A 25,338-nucleotide genomic window follows, 5' to 3' on the forward strand; every position below is an offset into this window, starting at 1 on the left:
GACAAGGATACGTCCATATTGGCGATGCTGCAATAAGGGAAATGAAGGCTGTGTTGAAGATGTTTTAGTTTCCTTGGCAAGCAGAACTCGGTGACAGTGGAGGAGCAGTATGCGTACAGAATGCAACAGAGAGAAGACTAAGCGGACTCTTCACTGCTATGTGTTAAGGTCGATTGAAACGTCAGTTTCTCTTTCTTTCAACATTCCATCACAATAATTTCATCTTTCCTACTTGCGTCTCGACAGCCAATACCAATGAGCAATAATACTCAATTAACATATGGGGTTTGTCAAAAGGGGAAAGAAAAAGGATGTTGACTGGCTAACTGAATGGTTCCCCTCGGTTCCCGACTTCCTAAAACATATCCCATTGACCCTTAACTCTAGAAAATGTACCCGAAGAGGAAAGAAGAAAAGTCTGGTTAAAAATTTGACTGTGCGGAAGCATGGTTTTGACATCAATAATAATTTGTGTTTTGATGTGTGCAAGTGTATGTGTGTATGATCTAGTTGATGTAGAGGAATGGACAAGGGTAGGATACTTTGAGGAATATAGGCAAGGCAAGGTTTATGGGACAAGGATAGTTTAGCTAGTGTAACAAAAAAGTCAGGAGGAGATGTGGTGGGGGAGCATCATGATATGGAGTTTTAAGCTCATCTCCCCACACTGTTTTTACATGAATGAGCTATGGCCTTTTCATAGACATCATCTACCTACTCTCCCATGTTGACTAAGGAAGCCACCTCATATTCTTACCACTAAGCATACTTGTTTTACAAGAATCATATTCTGAAGCTATTTCCGTTGACTGACTTTCCTTGTTCACACTTGTTGGCTATTTTTGTTGTTGCCAAGTTCCTTCATCTTCTTCAGGTGAGAGTCTTCAACTTTGACTTGGATTTTTCATCTTTTATTTTAGAGATTTGTTTTGTTGCTGCTTGTTTTGACTAAGAAAGCTTCTTCAACTGTTCTTATTCTTCTCTTTGTTTCACAAGCTGTACGTTGCTTGGTTCTAGTAGTCCATTTTCATGATACTTCTTTCTTCATGATTAAGCAGCCCTAGTTTTTGACTTCAAGTTTTCCTCTTCAACTTGGACACTTCTTGTTTTCTTCAGATTAAGTTTGTTAACCATTCTAGAGAAATCTAGAGAATATGGAAAATGGATCACAATTTCCAACAAGATAGTAGAGGTTATGCTAAAGTCGCCACTTCGTGGGTACATTTTCCACTGGGGTACAGTTTTGATAGTGAGGGTAATTAATAAGGATGGTCACAAATGGTGGCTCCTCTCATCAATTAAAACCTCAACTACATTAAGAAGTTTCTGTTTTACTGGTTACAAGGCGAAAGCCATATCTCTGCTTTCTTGCCTGAAAAAAACCCGTGCTGCCTTCCCTTTTAAAAAAAAAAACACCCCAAAAAATTATATTACACCCCTTTTTTTTTTTTTTTTTTTTTTTTATTTTTTTTTTTAAACCCCTTTGCCCAAAAAAAACCATAAAAAAATTTTTTTTTTTTTTTTCCCAAAAAAAAAAAATTTTTTTCTTTTTTTTCCTCCTGGTTTTTAATTTTTTTTTTTTTGGGGGGTGGTTGGCACTAGGACAACCAGAGCAAACCGTCGTTTGGGTTGCTAACAGAGAAAATCCCGTGAATGATACTTCAGGAGTTGTTGCATTTGATCATTATGGAAACTTAGTGATCCGTGAAAACAATAGGAGCTTTCCCATTTTGTCAGTCAATGTTTCCTCCATGACTTTAAATAATTCTACTACTGCTCAGCTTTTGGATTCAGGTAATCTGGTTTTGAATCATGGTTTGAGCAAAGTGGTTATTTGGCAGAGCTTTGATTATCCCACAGATACCTTTCTTCCGTCCATGAAGCTTGGGTTGGACCGGAGAACTGGTTTGAACTGGATCCTGACATCTTGGAAGTCCGAAGATGATCCAGCACCAGGCAGTTATTCATGCAGGTTTGAACCAATAGGGTACCCGCAGTTGTTCCTTTACCAGGATCGAGCTTCGTATTGGCGGAGCGGACCAATAATTGAGAAATTGCAAGGTGGCAATCCCTCAATGCCTAATACTACCACAATTGTGAGGAACACAATGGAGGTTTCTCTGATGTATGGCATATCGATTATCTCTAGGTATGTGGTGCAGGAGTCAGGGTCACTTAAACACTTCGTTTGGCACGGTGAACAGCAGCAGTGGACTGAGGTTTTTTCCCATCCAAAGGAGCAGTGTGACTACTTCAGCAAGTGTGGGCCTAATGGCATCTGTGGTGCAAACAATGCAGACCAGTTTGACCGCACATGCCTGCCCGGCTTAGAGCCAAAGTCTCCAGGCCATTGGTACCTAAGGGACGGAACAGGCGGCTGCAAGAGGAGGCAAGGTGTGTCAATGTGTCAACGTGGGGAAGGTTTTGTGAAAGTGAAACAGCTGAAGCTGCCGGACACTTCAACAGCAGCTGTCGACATGAGCCTGAGCTTGAAGGAGTGTGAGCAGGAATGCTTGAGGAATTGCATTTGCACAGCTTATTCAAGTGCAAATGAAAGTATAGGGGAAAATGGATGTCTCAAATGGTACGGAGATTTGGTGGATACAAGAGCATTTTCAGACTCGGGTCAAGATTTATATCTGCGGGTGGATGAAATTGACTTAGGTACTCATTGCTAATATCTACTTCAAATCTCGTGGGACATGTAAGTATTTCCCTGCTTATGCTTTAGCTCGGATTGGATGCTGTCTTCACTTTTTCTATTGCTGTATGATATGTATTAACTTGGTTTTCACGTATATCCAGGCATGGAAACTGTGGACCGAGGGGAATGCACTTGGACTAGTAGATGCCCTGATGGGGGAAGCATTTCCCTTCAAGGAAGTGATGAGGTGCATCCAGGTAGGACTCTTGTGCGTGCAGCAGCGACCCGAAGACCGGCCGACAATGTCATCGGTCGTGCTTATGTTGGGCAGCGAGACTTCTGACATTCCTCAACCTAAGGAACCGGGATTCAGTGCTGAGAGCTTCGCTATGAGCACCGACTAATCCTCAAGTGTCCAAAGACTTCACTTTTCCAATGATATAACCATCACAGCTCCGGAGAGTAGATGAGAAGAATACTCGAGTGATGAGAAGAGTTACAATTGATAAATACGTTTATCCACGAAAAGAATGTAGGGCGCAGATGTGTACAGATACTTCATATTTTTTTCTTTTTTTGTTATAATTTGATGCATAAGATTTGGATGTTCATGCGAAGTGTCACTACTTCTGGGTAAGCTAACAGCTTTGCCTGCCTCATTCCTTCAGCAATGACTCAAAAGATCAGCAACAAGGAGGAGTTCTGAAACTTGATTTGGTATTAAATCCTTTACTTCACCATATGGAAATAGCGAGGCCTGACAGTACCCACTCAGAGCAATGATCAAGTCTACTATACGTATAACATGACTATTGGCGAAGCGTGAGCCAAAACAGAAAACAAGACCTGCAACGCGATCCGATTTCCCCACGTCGCATGATAGAATCCAGCGCTCCCTTAAACTGATAACCTAAGTTAATCACTTGAATTTATCGTTCCCCTCTCGACAACGTGTTATTGTAAGGGTTGGGCTTAAAATAATTAAATAAAAGAGAAAGCCCAAAGGCCCAACTCAGCCCTCGACCCATCGCTGACTATGAGGTTTATATACTTTTTATAGACATGTGTTGTCTCAATCTATTAACTTAAACTTTTGGATTTAATATCCTATTATGATATTAGAGCTAGATTATGCCTTAGTTTATTTTACATGTCCGTTCACCCAATCCGACTTCCACGTGAGAGGGAATGTTGAAATATCCCACCTATTAACCTTTTGGGTTTGACTTTTCTAAAACAAAATAAAAGGGTTAAAATCAAAAAAGCGAATAATTAATTATTTGATTTGCTTTTTTCCTCCATTTCTATATTCTGAAGATCTCCCCTGCAATCATCATCATATATGCATATATATGGTCTCTGTTTCTTTGAACCTCCCTTCACAACAATTTCATTTCTTTTTTGCCTTGCTCATCTTCCAGCATATCTCTGCTTTCTTGCCTGAAACATACGCGTGCTGCATTCCCATGTAAGTACAATGAACACTCGAAAAGTGTCATTACACATCCTGTTTTTATTTCCTTTACTACATTTGATCGATTCTTTGGACACCCTTGGCCCAAATGATACCATGAAATATGGTGATGTCTTAATCTCCCAAGGAAGAAAATTTGCTCTCGGTTTCTTCGGACCTGGTAATTCAAGCTTGCGTTACGTGGGGATTTGGTACTATGGACTACCAGAGCAAACCGTCGTTTGGGTTGCTAACAGAGAAAATCCCGTGAATGATACTTCAGGAGTTGTTGCATTTGATCATTATGGAAACTTAGTGATCCGTGAAAACAATAGGAGCTTTCCCATTTTGTCAGTCAATGTTTCCTCCATGACTTTAAATAATTCTACAAGTGCTCAGCTTTTGGATTCAGGTAATCTGGTTTTAATTCATGATTTGAGCAAAGTGGTTATTTGGCAGAGCTTTGATTATCCCACGGATACCTTTCTTCCGTCCATGAAGCTTGGGTTGGACCGGAGAACCGGTTTGAACTGGTTCCTGACATCTTGGAAATCCGAAGATGATCCAGCACCAGGCAGTTATTCATGCAGGTTTGAACCAATAGGGTACCCGCAGTTGTTCCTTTACCAGGATCGAGCTTCGTATTGGCGGAGCGGACCAATAATTGAGAAATTGCAAGGTGGCAATCCCTCGATGCCTAATACTACCACAATTGTGAGGAACACAATGGAGGTTTCTCTGATGTATGGCATATCGATTATCTCTAGGTATGTGGTGCAGGAGTCAGGGTCACTTAAACACTTCGTTTGGCACGGTGAACAGCAGCAGTGGACTGAGGTTTTTTCCCATCCAAAGGAGCAGTGTGACTACTTCAGCAAGTGTGGGCCTAATGGCATCTGTGGTGCAAACAATGCAGACCAGTTTGACCGCACATGCCTGCCCGGCTTAGAGCCAAAGTCTCCAGGCCATTGGTACCTAAGGGACGGAACAGGCGGCTGCAAGAGGAGGCAAGGTGTGTCAATGTGTCAACGCGGGGAAGGTTTTGTGAAAGTGAAACAGCTGAAGCTGCCGGACACTTCAACAGCAGCTGTCGACATGAGCCTGAGCTTGAAGGAGTGTGAGCAGGAATGCTTGAGGAATTGCATTTGCACAGCTTATTCAAGTGCAAATGAAAGTATAGGGGAAAATGGATGTCTCAAATGGTACGGAGATTTGGCGGATACAAGAGCATTTTCAGACTCGGGTCAAGATTTATATCTGCGGGTGGATGAAATTGACTTAGGTACTCATTGCTAATATCTACTTCAAATCTCGTGGGACATGTAAGTATTTCCCTGCTTATGCTTTAGCTCGGATTGGATGCTGTCTTCACTTTTTCTATTGCTGTATGATATGTATTAACTTGGTTTTCACGTATATCCAGGCATGGAAACTGTGGACCGAGGGGAATGCACTTGGACTAGTAGATGCCCTGATGGGGGAAGAATTTCCCTTCAAGGAAGTGATGAGGTGCATCCAGGTAGGACTCTTGTGCGTGCAGCAGCGACCCGAAGACCGGCCGACAATGTCATCGGTCGTGCTTATGTTGGGCAGCGAGACTTCTGACATTCCTCAACCTAAGGAACTGGGATTCAGTGCTGAGAGCTTCGCTATGAGCACCGACTCATCCTCAAGTGTCCAAAGACTTCACTTTTCCAATGATATAACCATCACAGCTCCGGAGAGTAGATGAGAAGAATACTCGAGTGATGAGAAGAGTTACAATTGATAAATACGTTTATCCACGAAAAGAATGTAGGGCGCAGATGTGTACAGATACTTCATATTTTTTTCTTTTTTTGTTATAATTTGATGCATAAGATTTGGATGTTCATGCGAAGTGTCACTACTTCTGGGTAAGCTAACAGCTTTGCCTGCCTCATTCCTTCAGCAATGACTCAAAAGATCAGCAACCAGGAGCTCTGAAACTTGATTTGGTATTAAATCCTTTTACTTCACCATATGGAAATAGCGAGGCCTGACAGTACCGACTCAGAGCAATGATCAAGTCTACTATACGTATAACATGACTACTGGCGAAGCGTGAGCCAAAACAGAAAACAAGACCTGCAACGCGATCCAATTTTCCCATGTCGCATGATAGAATCCAGCGCTCCCTTAAACTGATAACCTAAGTTAATCACTCGAATTTATCGTACCCCTCGACATCGTGTTATTGTAAGGATTGGGCTTAAAATAATTAAATTAAAGAGAAAGCCCAAAGGCCCAACTCAGCCCTCGACCCATCGCTGACTATGAGGTTTATATACTCTTTATAAATATGTGTTGTCTCAATTTATTAACTTAAACTTTTGAATTGAACATTATATTATAATATTAAAGCTAAATTGTGCCTTAGTTTATTTTACGTGTTCGTTCACCCAATCCGACTTCCACGTGAGGGGGAACGTTGAAATATCCCACCTATTAACTTTTTGGGTTTGACTTTTCTAAAACAAAATAAAAGGGTTAAAATCAAAAAAGCGAATAATTAGTTATTTGATTTGCTTTTTCTTCCATTTCTATATTCTGAAGATCTCCCCTGCATTCATCATCATATATTCATATATATAGTCTCTGTTTCTTTGAACCTCCCTTCACAACAATTTCATTTCTTTTTTGCCTTGCTCATCTTCCAGCATCGACATAGCAACGGCGTTTCCTGTTTCATAATCCTTCACGAACTTAATTATACATACTCAACAGCCAATAACAGTGAGAAATATTCAATTCTATTAACTTAGACCTTTGGGGGGTCTTTCAAAAGTGAAATGAAAAGGATGTTGACTGGCTCATTAGATGGCGTTCCCCCTTGGTTCCCTTCTTTTCAAAGCATGTTCCATTGACTTCTAACTCTAGAAAATACATACTATGGAAGTACCTATCTGTGTGATGATGCATCTCGATCAACGGCCCGCATAAAAAGACTAGAGATGCGCTGGTATTCAAGTAATGCAAGCAAACTATATTGGATATATAAAAGGAGCAACCCGAGAGGAATGAAGAAGAGTCAATCTTGGACGGGTGACGTTGACGTTGATGTGGCCGCTTCATGGCACGTTTTCCAATGGGCCACAGTATTGACAGAAGGATGGTCAGCAATGGCGGTTCCTCTTATCAATTGAAACCTCGACCACATTGAGAAGTTTCTGCTTTGATGGTTATGAAGCAAAAGCCATATCTCTGCTTTCTTGCCTGAAACATAAGCACGCTGCATCCCCCATGTAGGTACAACATGAGCACACAAACGGTGTCATTGCACACCCTGGTTTTATTTCTTCTGCTTCATTTGATTGATTCTTTGGACACCCTCGCCCCAAACGATACCGTGAAAGATGGCGATGTCTTAATCTCCCAAGGAAGAAAATTTGCTCTCGGTTTCTTCAGCCCAGGTAATTCAAGCTTGCGTTACGTGGGGATTTGGTACTATGGACAACCGGAGCGAACCGTCGTTTGGGTTGCTAACAGAGAGAATCCAGTGAATAGCACTTCAGGGGTTCTTGCATTTGATCATTATGGAAACTTAGTGATCAATGAAAACAATGGGAGCTTCCCCATTTCGTCAACCAATGTTTCGTCCATGACTTTAAATAATTCTACCACTGCTCAGCTTTTGGATTCAGGTAATCTGGTTTTGAAACATGATTTGAGCAAAGTGGTTATTTGGCAGAGCTTTGATTATCCCACAGATACCTTTCTTCCATCCATGAAGCTTGGGTTGGACCGGAGAACTGGTTTGAACAGGTTCATGACATCTTGGAAATCTGAAGATGATCCAGCACCGGGCAGTTGTTCATACTATTTTGAACCAACAGGGTACCCACAGTTGGTCCTTTACAAGGATCGAGCTCCTTATTGGCGAGCCGGACCAATAATTGAGAAAGGGCAGGGTAGCCTTGCCAAGATGGCTAACGATTTTATCTATAATGTCACAATTGTCAATAACGCGATCGAGGTTTCTCTGATGTATGCCGTCATCAATGCATCGGTTCTCTCCAGATATGTGGTGCATGAGTCAGGGTTAGTTAAACACTTCATGTGGCACGATGAAGAGCAGCGGTGGACTGAGTTTTCTTCCCATCCAAAGGAGCAGTGTGACTACTTCAGCAAGTGTGGGCCTAATGGCAACTGTGGTGCAAACAATGCAGACCAGTTCGACTGCACATGCCTGCCCGGCTTTGAGCCCAAGTCTCCGGGCGATTGGTACCTAAGGGATGGATCAGGCGGGTGCAAGAGGAGGCAAAATGTATTACTGTGTCGAAGTGGGGAAGGTTTCGTGAAGGTCAAACGGGTGAAGTTGCCGGACACTTCAACAGCACATGTCGACATGAGCCTGACCTTGAAGGAGTGTGAACAGGAATGCTTGAGGGATTGCAGTTGCACAGCTTATTCGAGTGCGAATGAAACTATGGGGGAATTTGGATGCCTCAAATGGTATGGAGATTTAGTGGATACAAGAGAATTTTCAGACATCGGTCAAGACTTATATGTGCGGGTGGATGCAACGGACTTAGGTACTCATTGCTGATATCTACTTCAAATACTTTTGCTGCTGCTCTGGGGTTGTAATTGTTGTCCCAATCTCTACTTCTCGTCTTAACGATACTGTTTGCTTCTGATAGTTTATCTTATAAACTGCACTTGTTGCATTAATATCCATAATATCTGCTTGTTCAATGTCATTGGCACACTTCTCATGCCTTATTTTTACAGTTCGCTATAGGAAAAGGAGTCCTCTTGTCAAGAAGGTAATGGTGGTAATAATATCGGTAACTGCACTAGTGTTGCTGCTCTTGGGCTCCCTTATATACTGCCTTATGTCGAAGAGGAAAAGAGGTGGGTGATCAGCCTTGATAGAAGCTTTTTCTGCCATGTTTATTACTGTCTGTTTTACAAGTAGGCATCTATTTCGATCTTCAGGGTTAAGAAATCGATTAAATTTAAACTGGAGCTAATCTAGCCAGGATTTTAGGCTAAAGGGTGGTTGATTTCAATACCGCAAACCTCGACCAATAAAGCTGCACAGACGCAGAGAGATGGAGAATGCTGTATGGCGATTCATCTTGAAATTGAGCCTATGTGAATCGATCTTATGGAACAAGCGATAAGGTCATTGTTGGAGGAACAATTTGTATTGTTCCTTCCTGTACAGAAATTTCCCAAATTGGCCAGAACAGCAAAAAAAGAAGCATTACACAATTGCTTTCATTGTCTTTCTTAACCATTTTATTCCACTGTATGACAGCAGATGGAAGAGGGCGCAATCCTCTTGTTAGTGGTACAACAAGCTCAGCATATTTCAACGATCTTCCAGGTCTCAAAGACCTCAACAGCGAAGGAGGACGAAAAAAAGATCTACCACTATTTGATTTTGAAACTGTAGCTGCAGCCACAAGCAATTTTTCCTCAGTCAATGAGCTCGGCCAAGGTGGTTTTGGATCTGTATATAAGGTAATTAATCTCCCGACGCGACTGAATCTAAATGGTTATTGAATATTAACTATATTTAGTCTACCAAATTCATTCGTCTGTTGGTTATGGGGATTGATGTCCTCGAATAAAATTGTCAGAAATGAGCCATTTTTATCGTAAAGGACCTTTTTCTACTTTGAAATTGTTGAAAACTAAATCCATGGAGGTGTCTCTGTAGCGATTCTGATCTTCCAGTCATCACAAAACCAGGAAGTGACTGACAAAAGATGAGGGATAAGTAGAGAACAGCACAAGTCTATGTCGCTTCTCTAATTTTCTAGATCATACAACTTGTAATGAGTGTAATCGACACATCATCCTGGCTAGTTTAACTACCTAATAAATCTTAAAATCTACTCATAATAGCTTTCTAGCGACCGGCTTCATCTCTCTCAGGTTTCAATACTTATTCTTGTGACGTGTTCATTTTCACAGGGTGTGATGAATCACGGAATAGAAATAGCAGTTAAAAGACTCTCAAAATATTCTGGACAAGGAAATGAAGAGTTCAAGAATGAAGTCAGATTGATTGCCAAACTCCAACACCGGAATCTGGTGAAAATCTTGGGTTGCTGCATTCAAGAAGACGAGAAACTGTTAATCTATGAGTATTTGCCCAATAAAAGCTTGGACTCATTCCTCTTTGGTAAGTGCTCTCTTCTAATGGTCAGAATTTCAGTTCTAGAGAGAGTATTAAGGATAATAACTTGAGGAAATCCCCAAATTGGATCCAGATGATACAAAGAGCTCACTTCTGGATTGGGGAAAAAGGTTTGAAATCGCGTATGGGGTAGCTCGAGGACTCATGTATTTACACCAGGATTCGACAGTGAGGATAATCCACAGAGATTTGAAAGCTAGCAATGTCTTACTGGATGTTGCATTGAACCCCAAGATATCAGATTTTGGGATGGCTAGGATTTGTGGAGGAGACCAAATTGAAGGAAAAACGAAGCGTGTGATCGGGACATAGTAAGTGTTTTTCTTGAGCATTAAATTCTGCTTCACTTGATTAGACAGCGAGAAATTAGAACAAAGAAAATGAACTCGGTTCGAACTATTTTCTTTCGTACTAACGTTTCAACATTTAGTTATCTCCCCTAAAATTCGACAAGGAAGTTTATATAGTGAATAAGATATTGATTACTTCTATCCTTTTTGGCTTCTGTAGTGGGTACATGGCACCAGAGTATGCTCTCCAAGGCCGGTTTTCCATAAAATCAGATGTCTACAGTTATGGAGTTTTATTGCTAGAGATCATTACAGGCCAAAAAAATAATGGGTGCTATCATAATAATCCCTTTTGCAATGTAATTGGCCATGTAAGTATGAAAGTGTCATATTATTCAATGCAATGCACAATTTGACCAGCCTCTACATTCACATTATGACAATCCAAGGTGCTTGGTATGTGTTCTTCCCAGGTATGGGAGCTGTGGAAAGAAGGAAAATGCATGGACATTGTTGACAAATCAATGGACAAGACATATTATGAGGAAATGGTATTGAGGTGCATTCAAATCGGCCTTTTGTGTGTGCAAAGATATGCATCGGATAGACCAACTATGTCCACGGTGGTTTTCATGTTGGGGAACGCTGATGTATTACTTCCATCCCCGAAACAGCCAGCATTCATCGACGACAGTGCCTACAATGGAGATAATCAGTCGACATGTAACAGAACATATTCTGTGAACGGAGTTACAACTACTGTTGTTGAAGCTCGCTAGTCGCATGCCCTCGCAAGGGAACTGCGTAATCTACTGAAGTTGAGAAATGAGATGCTGTATCGGTAGAAAGATGACACCTAAAGGCTAATCATGTCATATGTGAGCTAACTTCTTGTTCTTGTGCTTATGAGAAAAGTTTATAAGCAGATTAAATACAATAGACTTCTGCTGAAATTTTCCTTGATTTAATAATTGGGCACATTCTTTGTCTCATAAACAGCGACTTCTACATGTTGCTGCAGCATTTTCTTTCTCCCACAATCAACTAATTTTTGCCGATCTCATTTTATTTTGGCATGAAGTTATCGGATTGCATCTTGAGATATAAAAAATATCATCTACCTTTTATTTATTTACCTTATTTTTGCATTACAAGTTCACAATAGAGACCTTTCTAGACAGGAATCCTTCAGTTCACACACAAACTTGAACATGGAAATGAATGAATTAAGAGCGAAGGGTGACACTGAAACTGACTCTAGGCAAAGGGTCTTCTAGTATGATATATTTTAGCTCTTTCATTCACTTCTTTGGTTAACAGCTCTTAATGTCACCATAACAAATATAAGTAAATCAATCGTGTTCCTAAATGACACTATAGTTGGTTGACCTTATTCTGTCTGGACCGTAGAGTGTTCCTTCATCTAACTGATTAATCATAAAAGAAAATTTATCGTTAGTCTACTAATTTCCAGGCGAATCTGTTATGTCGATTCGTGCTGATATCCTAACAAGGATTGATGATAACAAAAACGACAATCACTTTCTTTAAGCCTCTTACTTAGCAGAATGCTATTCTTTTTCTTTTCTTTTTCCAATTTCTTCCAGCATACTTTCATGATAAGCCCCAGTTTTCCATGTCCCAAAAACCGTCCTTTTGGTAAGACTTATCTGCATACTGTAATACAGTATGCCTTTGGTGATGGACAGAAGACATTTTTATGGCTGGATCCATTGCATCCTTTAGGACCTCTTGTGAATACTTTTCTTACAGAATTTTTATGGCTGGAACCATTGCATCCTTTAGGACCTCTTGTGAATACTTTTCTTACAGAATTATGTACGATGTTGGACTTCCTTTTGAAGCAAAAGATGCTGATGTCATTGACAACAGAGTGTGACACTTGCCTGCTGCAAGGTCTGAAGAACTGGTGCAAATTTCAGCAGCCTGCTGTGGTAACAAATTTCCTAACATGAAGTTGACAGATAGGGTCAAATTATGCCGTCAATTTGACCCCTAATTTTTTAAAACAAATTCATGAGTGGGTTATGAGCGAGGCTTTAGGTGTCAACAAAGTGATTAATGAATAAAATAAAGCGGTCGCATTTTAATGAAAGATGGAGGAACATATATCTTTGATAATAAAGAAAACATATATTCCTTTTCACCGTGGGAAATACATCTTTAGGTAAATAACTATTCAAAGGAATAATGAATAAAATCCGCAGAAGATTCATTAGTTCGCCAATTAAGGAACTAGAACATACGGACAATATAAATTTTTTTTAACATAGAAACAAAAAATGTTAGTGACTAATGAAAAAATTATGTTATTAATCCATTCAATGGAAAGCGTAAAAAAGTGATCAGTTAGTCATTTAATTATTTTAAATGGATTAGTGTTATATAGAAAGTGGTCACTTGGTAAAACTACAAAGGTGATGACAAAATAAGCTTGCCTGAACACTTATTCAATAATGCGGAATTTATAAACTTAATCAATAATGCTGAATTTATAAATTTACTCAACACTTATTCCCTTTTTCACTTAAGAACATAATGCTGACTTTATAAACTCATTAAAAAAAGTGATTAGTCAACAAAATATTTACACAGTATAATTTCTATTAAAAAAAGTAGAAACAAAAAATGTAAGTTTTCTCATTTTTAGACGTGGGAAAAGCAAATAGTTAATTACTACAAAATGAATAATCATTCCACTTATCTACAATTTAAAACGGATTCACTTAGTATGTCAACAGTTCATTAGAGAAAAGTACAAACTAATGACAAAAAAAATTTCGAGATTACTTATTCAATAAAATGGTGCAAAATAGAAACTGTTAAAAAAAGTGACTAGTTAGTGATTTGATAAAATAAAACAGACCCACAAAAAATATAAGCTGATGGGAACTAAGAACATAAAGGATGGAGAAACATATATTGATTTTTCATTTCTAGATGTGGAAAAAGTATACATGTAAAGAACACAAGTGATTGAAAGATGATCCCAAAGATGGCAGGTTTAGTCTGTGGTGGTTTACGGCTTCTTCGTTGGTGATGCTGTGCCCATCTTTCCTTCCATATTGGTGAAGTTCAAGTAAACACAACATTAAAGACGCTTCAATCACCTTCCATAGTCGGTCCAATAGTGTAAATTGCCGAATTGAAGGGGAGTTGTAAGGGCATTCCAGTGGTGCCAACTCCATGAGCAATAATGTTCGATTGACTTGGACTTTTGGGTTTGGAAAAGCATACAGCATGTGTCATATCTTTCGTACAACGTCATAACTTATGTATGACACTTATTTGAGAGTCATAAGTTTTTTTTTCTGATTACTTGAGTGCCATATAACTTTTCAATCAATTACTTGAAATGTCATAACTTTTTAAAAACATTCACCACAAGTGCTATACCAAGTCAGATTTCTAGCACTTGAGTGAACGTTTTTAAAAAGTTTTGGCATTTAAGTGATCAATCGAAAGTTATGGCACTTAAGTGAATATTTCTTAGAAGTTAACGTATTTGTGGTGTTGTTATCCTGACTTTGAGGCGGGTTTTTAAAAAGGAGAAGGTAGAGGATGTGACTGGCCAAGTAAATGCAGACTCTACCCAACCTGTGTGAATTTGTGTCTGTCCAGGAATGAAGCACCTCAATCATCGGCAGGCAAAAAGAAATAAATAAATAATGAATAAAGGAGCACCCAGAGAGGGAAGAAGAAGAGTCAAGCATGGACAAGTGATGTCAAAGTCGCCGCTTCACGGTACAGTTTGAATATTGAATTTTCAATTGATAAGGATGGTCAAAAATGGGTTGGTTCCTCTCATCAATTGAAACCACAACTACATCGAAGTTTCTGTTTTTTTGGTTTTAAGCAAAAGCCATATATCTCTGCTTTCTTGCCTGAAACATAAGCACCCTGCATCCCCATCTAAGTACAACATGAACACTCCAACAGTGTCATTACACGTCCTGTTTTTATTTCTTCTGCTGCATTTGATTAATTCTTTGGACACCCTTGCCCCAAACGATACCATGAAAGATGGTGATGTCTTGATCTCCCAAGCAAGAAAATTCGCTCTCGGTTTCTTCAGCCCAGGTAATTCAAGCTTGCGTTACATGGGGATTTGGTACTATGGACAACCGGTGCAAACCATCGTTTGGGTTGCTAACAGAGAAAATCCCGTGAACGATACTTCAGGAGTTCTTGCATTTGATCGTCATGGAAACTTAGTGATCCGTGAAAACAATGGGAGCTTGCCCATTTGGTCAACCAATGTTTCCTCCACTAATTTAAATGATTCTACTACTGCTCAGCTTTTGGATTCAGGTAATCTGGTTTTGAAACATGATTTGAGCAAAGTGGTTGTTTGGCAGAGCTTTGATTATCCCACAGATACCTATCTTCCATCCATGAAGCTTGGGTTGGACAGGAGAACCGGTTTGAACTGGTTCGTGACATCTTGGAAGTCCGAAGATGATCCAGCCCCGGGCAGTTATTCATACAAGTTTGAACCAACAGGGTACCCACAGGCGTTCCTTTACAAGGATCGAACTCCATATTGGCGGGGCGGACCAATAATTGAGAATCCTCATGGTGCCGATCGCGCGAAGCCTAAAGATTTCAACTATACCATCACAATTGTGAGGAACAGGACGGAGGTTTCTATGATGTATGGCACATCAATTATCTCTAGGTATGTGGTGCAGGAGTCAGGGTCACTTAAATACTTCGTATGGCATGATGAAGAGCAGCGGTGGAGCGAGTTTTCTTATCATCCAAAGGAGCAGTGTGACTACTACAGGAACTGTGGGCCTAATGGCAACTGTGGTGCAAACACCGCTGACCAATTAGACTGCACATGCCTGCCCGGCTTTGAGCCCACGTCTCCGGGCGAATGGCGCCTAAAGGACGCATCAGGTGGGTGCAAGAGGAGGCAAGGTGCATCAGTGTGTCGAAGTGGGGAAGGTTTCGTGAAGGTGCATCAGGTGAAGTTGCCGGACACTTCAACAGCACATGTCGACATGAGCCTGAGCTTGAAGGAGTGTGAGCAGGAATGCTTGAGGGATTGCAATTGCACAGCTTATTCAAGTGCAAATAAAAGTATGGGGGAATATGGATGTCTCAAATGGTATGGACATTTAGTGGATACAAGAGCATTTTCAAACTTTGGTGAAGATTTATATGTGCGGGTCGATGCAATTGAATTAGGTACTCTATGCTAATATTAGTCCAACTACTTTTGCTGCTGTTGTGGGTCGTAATTATTGTCCCAGTTTGTCCCGATCTCTTGTCTTGACAAAACTGTTTGCTTCTGATAGTTCATTTTATAAACAGCACTTGTTGCATTCATTTCCGTAACATTTGTGCGTTCCATGTCATTGGCACACTTCTTGTGCCTTCTTTTACAGCTCGCCATAGGAAAAGGAGTATTCTTGTCAAGAAGGCGATGGTGGCAATGATATTGGTATCTGCACTAGTGTTGCTGCTCTTGGGCTGCCTTACGTACTGCCTTCTGTTGAAGAGGAAAAGAGGTCTGGTGATCTAGCCTTGATAGAAGCTTTTTCTGCCATATACATAACTAAGTCTGTTTTACAAGTAGGTTTTTATTTCAATGTTCAGGTCTAAGATATCAATTAAATCTAAACTAAAGCTAATGATGTTAGGCTAATGGGTGGATGATTTCTATACTGAAAACCTTGGTCAACAAAGCTGCACAGACAATGCTCGCCAGTTAGATAATGCAGTATTGTGATTGAACTTGAAATCGAGCATATGTGAGTTCATCTTCACGAACGAGTGATAAGGTCATGGTTGAAGGGAAAATTTATATGGTTCCTTCCTAGACAAAAAGTTCCCCAAATTGGACGAATGGCAAGCAAAGAAGCATTACAGAATTGCTTTCATTTTCTTTCTTATTCGACTTTCTGACAGCAGATAGAAGAGGGCGTAATCATCTTGTTAGTGTTACCCCAAGCTCAACATATTTGGACGCACTTCCAGGTCTGAAAGACCTCGACGGCAAAGGGAGACGAAAAACAGATATACCAGTCTTTGATTTTGGAATTGTAGCTGCAGCCACAAGCAATTTTTCCTCTGTCAATGAGCTCGGCCAAGGCGGTTTTGGATCTGTATATAAGGTAATTAATCTCCCTATTCAAGTGAATCTAAAATGGTTATTAGACATTAAATATGCGTCTTCTACCAACTTCATATGTCTGTCGCTTATGGCGATTGATGTCCTCGAATAAAATGCTCGAAAGCGAGCCAGTTTTATTGTAGAGGACCTTTTTCTATTTTGAAATTCTTGGAAGGTATTGCAATCTGGTTCCTTCCACTGTATACATGGAGGTGTGTCCTGTGGCGACTCTGTTCTACCCGTCATCACAAATCCAGGAAGTGACTGACAAATGACGAAGGAGAAGAAGTAGAGAACAGCACAAGTCATGTTGCTTCTTTAGTTTTCTAGGTTATACAGCATGTAATGAGTGTTACCAACACATCCTCCCGGAAAGTTTAACTACCTAGTATATCTTAAAATTTACTCATAACAGCTTTTGAGCCACCAACTTCATCTGACAGGTCTAAATAATAATTCTTGTGATGAGTTCATTTCACAGGGTGTGATGAATAACGGAACAGAAATAGCGGTTAAAAGACTCTCGAAACATTCTGGACAAGGAAATGAAGAGTTCAAGAACGAAGTCAGATTGATTGCCAAACTCCAACACCGGAATCTGGTGAAAATCTTAGGTTGCTGCATTCAGGAAGACGAAAAACTGTTAATTTATGAGTATTTACCCAATAAAAGCTTGGATTTATTACTTTTCGGTAAGTCCTCTCTTCCAGTGGCGAGAATTTCGGTTCTACAGCTAGTATTATAGATAATAACTTGTGGTAATCCCCATATTTGGTCCAGATGAAACAAAGAGATCACTTCTGGATTGGGTAAAAAGGTATGAAATCGCATATGGGGTAGCTCGGGGACTCATGTATTTACATCAGGATTCGACCTTGAGGATAATCCACAGAGATTTGAAAGTTAGCAATGTCTTACTGGATGTTGCATTGAACCCCAAGATTTCAGATTTTGGGTTAGCGAGGATATGTGGAGGAGACCAAATTGAAGGAAAAACGAGGCGTGTGGTCGGGACATAGTAAGTGTTTTTTCTTGAGCATTAAATTCTGCTTCACCTGATTAAACAATGAGAAATTAGAACAAAGAAAAAGAACTCGGACCAACCATTCTCTGTCTTTCATACTAAACTTTCAAACTTAAGTTATGTCACCGAAAATTCAACAACAGAGAACTTTATGCAGTGAATGAGATGTTGATTACTTCTCTCCTTTTTGGCTTCTGTAGTGGCTACATGGCACCAGAGTATGCTATGCAAGGCCGGTTTTCTATAAAATCAGATGTGTACAGTTATGGAATTTTGTTGTTAGAGATTGTCACAGGCCAAAGGAATAGTGGGTGCTATCATATCAACCCCTTTTGCAATTTAATTGGCCATGTAAGTATGAAACTCTTACATAATTCAACGCTATGCACAATTAGACCAGTCGCATTGTCACAGTCCGAGGTGTTTGGTATGTGTTATTTCCAGGTATGGGAGCTGTGGAAAGGAGGAAAATGCATGGACATTGTCGACAAATCAATTGACAAGACATATTATGAGGAAAAAGTATCGAGGTGCATTCAAATCGGTCTTTTGTGCGTGCAAAGATATGCATCGGATAGACCAACTATGTCCACAGTGGTTTTCATGTTGGGGAATGCTGATGCGGTACTTCCATTCCCGAAACAGCCTGCGTTCATCGACGAGAGTGCCCACAACGGAGATATTCAGACAAGATGTAACAGAACATGCTCTGTTAATGGAGTTACAATTACTGCTGTTGAAGCTCGCTAGTCACATGCCACCACAAGTGAACTGCGTAATCTACTCAGCTTGAGAAATTGAGATACTCCCTGTATCGCTAGATAGATGGAACCTAAAGCCTAATCGTGTCGTATATGAGCTAACTTGTAGCTCTTGTGCTTATGAGATAAGTCGATATGTAGATTGGATACAATATACTACTCTTTAAAATTTCCTTGATCTATTGATTGAGCTCAATCTGTCTCTTAAACCGAGATTTGTACATGTAAATTGCTGTTGCCGCAGCATTCTCTTTCTTTCGCAATCATCTAATTGTTGTCCTATCTCATTTTATGTTGCAGGAAGTTATCAAATTGCATGTAGAGATGAAAAAGAAGCCCTTTTATCTTTTCCTTTTTCACGTTTTTTTAGCAATAAAAGTTCATAATAGAGACCTTGCTCTCAAGAAGACAGGGATCATTACTTCACCCGCAGACTTGAACGTGGAAAATTAATGAATTAAGAGCGAAGGGCGACACTGAAACTGACTCTAGGCAATGGGTCTTCTAGAATCATACGTTTTACCTCTTTTCACTCACTTCTTTGGTTAATAGTTCTTAATGTCACACCCCCAACTCTACAACTACAAAGGCAATGACACGGCTGTCCTTCCATCCGAAAGACACAACCTTAAACATAATCATCATCAATGTGTTATCAATATATATACATCCATATATATATTCGATAAAAGAGTCATCTGGTTACAATATCAGAGTTTCTATAATTTATCAAAAAGATATAAATACATCTCCAACAAACAGCTAACTCAGAAGTTCATCATACCCCTATACAACTCATAGCCAAAAGTCCCCACGATCAAAATGTCCTCCTTATAATGATAATGCTCTTGTTCCACTTATGATTCGTTGAAGAACCTGAAACGCAACTATGACAAATGGAATGAGTAACCATAGCCTAGTGAGTAATACATCACTTTTAAGCGGATCGAACATTCACTATGCATCTTTATAAACTGATATCATAACTCATCGATTTCAAATCTAGAATACAATATATGTAAAATATCAAAAGTGGATAATATCTTTCCAACAATGCTTTTTGCCAATAAGATCAATCAACAATATCAACTCAACTATAACAAATCAACCATCAATGGTCCATTACATTGATCGTTCTCAATCAAGCCAAATGTTAATGATCCATTCTATCGACTAATATAATCCTCAACATCTAACTATGATCACGCTTGACGCCCGTGATAAAGGCGACTAAGTTTACCCCATTAGCTAGGTCTCCACCTGTATTAGCGGGTGGTTCGGCCCAGAAGGACGTCCTAATACAGTAAGCATACTTAACCCCTCATTGGGTTCTAATCATGACGACATGAGCATAAACCACTAATATCATTCTCAGATAACCCACAAAACAAATCCATAATTTATCTCATAAACTGATTTCACAAACCAAATCATATAATCTTTCTCAATTCCATTTATCAAATATAATGCATTTCATAAAGCATTTCACAAATCAATACATATCGCATTTGGCAATTCCTTTCACAAAGCATTTAATCAAGACCTTTATGAATGATCATTTTAAAGTGGTTCAACTAAGGCTTTCTAATGCCTTTTCAACCAACTAAAAATGTAGTAAAAGTTCGATCCAATTTTTGCAAAAAATATGCTCTTTCCTAGCTCATACTATATTAAATCTCTACCACTTTCAAGATATGAGTTTCTAAATTTATAGAAGAGATAGTACTCTCACTTGGGAAAGCTGAAACCAACCTATGAAAGTTACTCAAGCCGAAGCACTCGCATTCCTATCAATTAATCGAGAAACAGTATCAAAAACCGAGTAATACACTATTCTAATGAACAACTCGATTAAACTATGCTTATTCGTTGAAAAAACGACTTGTACACGCTAACGAAAAAACTTGTTTACAACGAACGTTCATCTTTGCCCGTTATGTATAACTCGCACGCGAAACTTCAGAAATTCGTTCCAATCAAATCGTATTTCAGAATTGATTTTCGTACAACCCTATGGTTCCACAACACCCTAAATTATCTTTTCCATATAAATCTACAGCTTAGTAACTCCAAAATCGGACTTCGTAGCTCGAAATTCACGTAACTCCAAATTTATGACCTAACTTCAAAAATTATTCCAAATAGACGAATAAATGGCTTGAATACTTACCAGGCATTGCAAAACGGAGTTGATTCGGCTTGTCGGGGTATTCAGATCAGCTACACGCAAAGATTTTTCCTTCTTTCCTCTCTTTTCTACTTTTCCTCTTTTCACGAACGAGCTTCTTCTTGTGTTTTCCTTGTTTTGTCCGCTGGCCTCATTAACTTCACCTTGAATAATCTGTGAAGGAAAATGAAGGCGGGCTAAGGGCTTGGGATTTGGGCTGCAAGAGACATGGCTGGGCTGGGCCTATTATTACACTTAATGTCACCATAACAAATATAAATGAATTAATCATGTTCCTAATTGGCAATTTAGCAGGTGTACCTCACTATTTTGAACCCTACAGAGTTTTGTCATATAACCGATCAATAAAAAAAGGAAAAAATTTCAAATAAGTGCTTGAAGTATCTTCATTTTCTCAAAAGAGGATCTAAAGCTAGAAGTGAGCGGTTCCAGATTCCATTTACAGGTTCCTCATTTTTTTGGAACCTACCCTTTCTCATTTTTTGAAATCTGGAACCCACTCGTCGGAACTTAGAACCTGGAACCGACCCTGTCACAAGTTTTAGGGTCAGTTCCAGGATCTAACAGGTTTTTTTTTTTTTTGGTTTCATTTTTAGTTAAGCAAAACGAAAATGAATGCAACAATAAAAATGAAAGTTTCTCATTGATTCAGTCAACCAAAAAAAAAAAAAAACCAAGGGCTATTGTGCCAATTCATGTTTAAAATTATGATTATATATGGATACGAGCTAAATGCAGTATTTAAACAATTCAAACCCACTTATGATTATATGTGTAGACATTCCATGCTCTTCAGGTAAGTATCATCTCTCTTTTCCCTTCTGATGATGAATTTCTAATTACTCTCTTTGTCAATGAAACTGAACAAGTAAAGTGTAAGCTATTAATCCCAAAAATTCCAAATAAATTATGCTCGGACTCACACTCTGATACTGAACGTGGACGAAGCTCAAAAATTAATCATCAAGTACTTCTTGAAGAAATAAGTTTGTTAAATTGGGTTCCCAAGAGGAGAAAAATGATTATGACAGACAGAGCATATGACATTTAAACACACATTCAGGCTCAATTCCCGTCACACGAACACGCCACCCAATCGCACATTCTTGGCACGCGAATACAATACGCGAATGCACTATCACACCACCACATCTCACGGCCAAACACACACGGCATATCATCAATCCACATTCAAACACACATTCAGGCTCAATTCCCGCCACAAGGGCAGCAACCATTCAACCTCGACACCCCCACCATTCCGCTCATAAAAACGAACATCCAAAGAATCGGGGTAAAATTGGGCAGTTTATACAGTGACCGAAATCTCATCAAAATAAATAGTAAAAGAACTCTAAAAATTCTCAATTTTGGATATGTCACAAAACACATCTCGATAATCATTTCTTATGAAGAACACAAAATCCGGTTCAAACTGCAACCATGCCTTTTTGTCCCTCGAAATCAGACCAAAATCAGTTTGCTCCAACAGAATATTTTGTCCTCAAAATACATTTATTTCAACACCCAAATCACCTTGAAAAGCTTTGAAATTTTTATATGTTATATCCACGAATGTCCCCAACAACTTTTGTGAAGGAAGAATTTTGAAAATAGGTCTGGAAAAATTTATAAAAATTCGAACAGACCCGAAGGTCGGGTGAACAGTAAATCGGGCAGTTTTATTTCGGTCCAAAGATGGACTTCCGAATGGTCTCAAATGATTTCCAAAAATTCCCAAATTAAATTATGTTATACTTAAAGATGTTGGGAGAAACTTTTATGAAGAAAATTTCCTCAAATTCGGCCCCCAAAAGTCTCTACAAAAATAGCAAACCGGGAAGGTACAGTAACCGCGAATCCGCGATTCACCCCGAACCTCACGGATTCAAACCCGAACCGATTCCTACCGAATTCCAACCACCTAAACTCATTTCCCGACGTCTAATCCAACCCGCAGCACCCGCTAACAGTCACCATCAGCCATCAACAACCACGATCAGTCACCAAAAACCATTATCGACACCTTAATCGCCCTCTAAATCCTCTAAACCATACCCGAACGAGTCCGAAAATACCCGACGTCCTAAATAGGAATTAGATCGCGACTTACCCGAACTCTAGACTAACTCGGCTAGAGCGGCAAGGGGGAACGGCTGGCCGGCGGCGATCGGCGGTGGCGGCTTGCTCCGGCGATGCTCCGGCAATGATCGGCGGTCCAAGGCCGAGAGAGAGATGAGAGGATTTTTGGTGAGGGAGAGAGGGAGAGAGTTCTCTGTTGGGGGAGGGGCTGCCGAGAGAAGAGAGGGAATGAGGGAGAGAGAGAGAGGAAGAAACAATTAAATATTTGGTCCAAGGTTTGACCAATTTTTTCTTAATTCCAATTTTGCCCCTAAAACACTTGGTCCACATTCTTCCAAACCAAAATATCTAAGGGCGTTTTTGTCCAATATTTTGGGGCTGATATTTATCCACACTTAATCCCCAAATTCAATTTCCAAAATCCCAAAATTCGGAATACTCAAAATAAGCCTGGGGCAAAATCGTAATTTTCCGGTCCGGGCGAAATTCCAATTTTCGCACATACGTGTTCCATATGTGCGTGGCCAACATAATACGGCGTCGGAATCGCGAAATTCACTTTCTAAGTCCTCGAAAATCGATTGCGAAGTTAGGGAATAAAATAATATTATTTTTCACTTCCGAGCCAAAATTCCAATTTTTGACCGAAACAACTCGAATGTGCGTGGCCACCCCAAAATGACACTAGCCTCGAAAAATAACCTCAAACGGCCTCCGAATCCAACCTCGGTGCCCACAGGGCAAAATCGTAATTTTCCGGTCCCAGAACCGAAATCCATTTTTTGCGAAATGGTTGGCCAAGCCAAAACGTCATCGGCCGTCCAAAATTGTCACTTTCAAAATTCTCGATTCCCGGGCCGAATTCCAAGAAATGACTAAAATCGAGCAATCGCAACTTTAGCTTATCTCGGCTAACGGTGGCTCTCGGAATTACGCGCTCTCGACCCGTGACCGACACTAAGTCAAATCACGTTTAAGTTTACTCCACCGGGACGACCTCGGTTGTCATATAATTGCAGTGCTCGCTAGTTCCCTTCGGACACGATCAATCAAGTAGACCGGTCTCGGTTGGCTCAAAACATTCCCTCGTCAATCCATATGGTCGAAGATCGAACTCTGGTCGAGTTCTTTGGTCGTGCTGAAGTCAATCCCGTAATAGCCCTACCCCTAAGGTTAGCATCCCGTGAATGCGCATTTCGGGTGAGATCTCACTATAAGTGCATTGATCAAATTCATTTCCTAAATCCCGAGAAAAGGAAAAAAACCCCAAACTAGTACACTTGTTATAAATTTACCCCAAATTAATTTTTTAAGCACAAAAAACTCCAAACTGGTATGCCTGTAACAAATTTACCCTTCGTTAGTTTCCGTTAAATTTTACCATCAAATTGCTGAGTTAAATGACACGTGATAGTTGATGGGTGTACCAGTTTAGGGTTTTACCTCTCTTTTTGTCACATGTTTACCAGTTTGTGATTTTTCGTGGTATTAATCCAATTTAATGGAGGGTATGCAGTGAACCGGTTTGGGGTTTTTTATGGTAAAAAAATTAGTTTTTTGGTAAATTTATGACATGTGTACCAGTTTAAGGTTTTTGATGGTCAAAAAATTAGTTTGAGGTAAATTTGTCGTAACTGTACCAGTTTGAAATTTTTCATGGTATTAACCCACAAAATAAAGTACAGATATATTTTATATGAAAAAAAAAACGTAGAAACAAAAAATGTAAATATAAACTAAAAGAAGGAGGAACATATATTCATTTTCTCATTTGTAGATGTGGGACAAGCGAATAGTTAATTATATCAAATGCATGATCGTTCCACTTACCTACCATTTGAAATGGATTCACGTAGTATATCAACAGTTCATTAGAGAAAAGTACAAACTAATGACAAAAGAATTTTCGGGATTAATTATTTGATAAAACGATGCAAAATAGAAACTGTAAAAAAAGTGACTAGTTAGTCACTTGATAAAATAAAACAGAGCCACAAAAAATATAAGCTGAAGGGAACTTAGAACAAAAAGAATGGAGAAACATATATTGATTTTTCATTTCTAGATGTGGAAAAAGTATACATGTAAAGAACAAGTGTGATTGAAAGATGATCCCAAAGATGGCAGGTTTAATCTATCGCGGTTTACAGCTTCTTCATTTACTTGGTGATGTTGTGCCCATCTTTTGTCCATATTAGTGAAGTTGAAAAGTAAACACAACGTCAAATACGCTTCAATCACCTTCCATAGTCAGTCCATTGGTGTAAATTGCCGGATTGGAGGGGAGTTGCAAGGGCATTCCAGTGGTGCCATCTCCAATGAGCTATAACATTCACTTGACTTGGACTTTTGGGTTTGGAAAAGGACACAAGTAGTACCATATCTTTCGTATGGCGCCATAATTTATGTATGACGCTCATTTGAGTGCTATAACTTTTTTTTTCTAATCACTTGAGTGGCTGACGCAGCGTTTAGCGAGTAATTCAAGCAAAACCTTGCTTAGAGAGAGAAATCCCGAAATTCAATATTAATGCAAATGTTCTGTCTTTAAAAAAGAACCCTAAAACAAGCTTATATATCCC

The 25,338-nt window shown here is 39.6% G+C and overlaps 3 protein-coding genes across 3 annotated transcripts; all 3 read left to right on the top strand.

The window, feature by feature from the left end:
- The first annotated feature begins 1,161 nt into the window (after window positions 1-1,161).
- LOC130135192 (G-type lectin S-receptor-like serine/threonine-protein kinase RKS1) lies at window positions 1,162-2,678 on the top strand. The gene is made up of 2 exons (XM_056303737.1): window positions 1,162-1,255; window positions 1,603-2,678. The coding sequence occupies exons 1-2, from the start codon at window positions 1,162-1,164 to the stop codon at window positions 2,676-2,678; spliced, it is 1,170 nt and encodes a 389-aa protein (XP_056159712.1).
- Window positions 2,679-4,121: 1,443 nt separating this feature from the next.
- On the top strand, window positions 4,122-5,393 carry LOC115667215 (G-type lectin S-receptor-like serine/threonine-protein kinase RKS1). Its single transcript, XM_030588827.2, has one exon. It carries the CDS (start codon window positions 4,122-4,124, stop codon window positions 5,391-5,393), a length of 1,272 nt encoding a protein of 423 aa, XP_030444687.2.
- A 1,497-nt stretch (window positions 5,394-6,890) lies between these two features.
- LOC115662090 (uncharacterized) lies at window positions 6,891-18,764 on the top strand. The gene is made up of 14 exons (XM_056303738.1): window positions 6,891-8,650; window positions 8,850-8,972; window positions 9,382-9,587; window positions 10,044-10,254; window positions 10,343-10,580; window positions 10,780-10,930; window positions 11,033-11,337; window positions 14,404-15,773; window positions 15,974-16,096; window positions 16,500-16,702; window positions 17,183-17,393; window positions 17,482-17,719; window positions 17,926-18,076; window positions 18,170-18,764. Exons 1-14 carry the CDS (start codon window positions 7,372-7,374, stop codon window positions 18,473-18,475), a joined length of 5,115 nt encoding a protein of 1,704 aa, XP_056159713.1. The 5' UTR covers window positions 6,891-7,371; the 3' UTR covers window positions 18,476-18,764.
- The last annotated feature ends 6,574 nt before the right edge of the window (window positions 18,765-25,338 follow it).

The sequence above is a fragment of the Syzygium oleosum genome, unplaced genomic scaffold (assembly GCF_021117445.2).
Source record: "Syzygium oleosum isolate NSW1041296 unplaced genomic scaffold, Sole_v2.1 Sole_v2.29, whole genome shotgun sequence".
Taxonomy (NCBI): Eukaryota; Viridiplantae; Streptophyta; class Magnoliopsida; order Myrtales; family Myrtaceae; genus Syzygium; species Syzygium oleosum.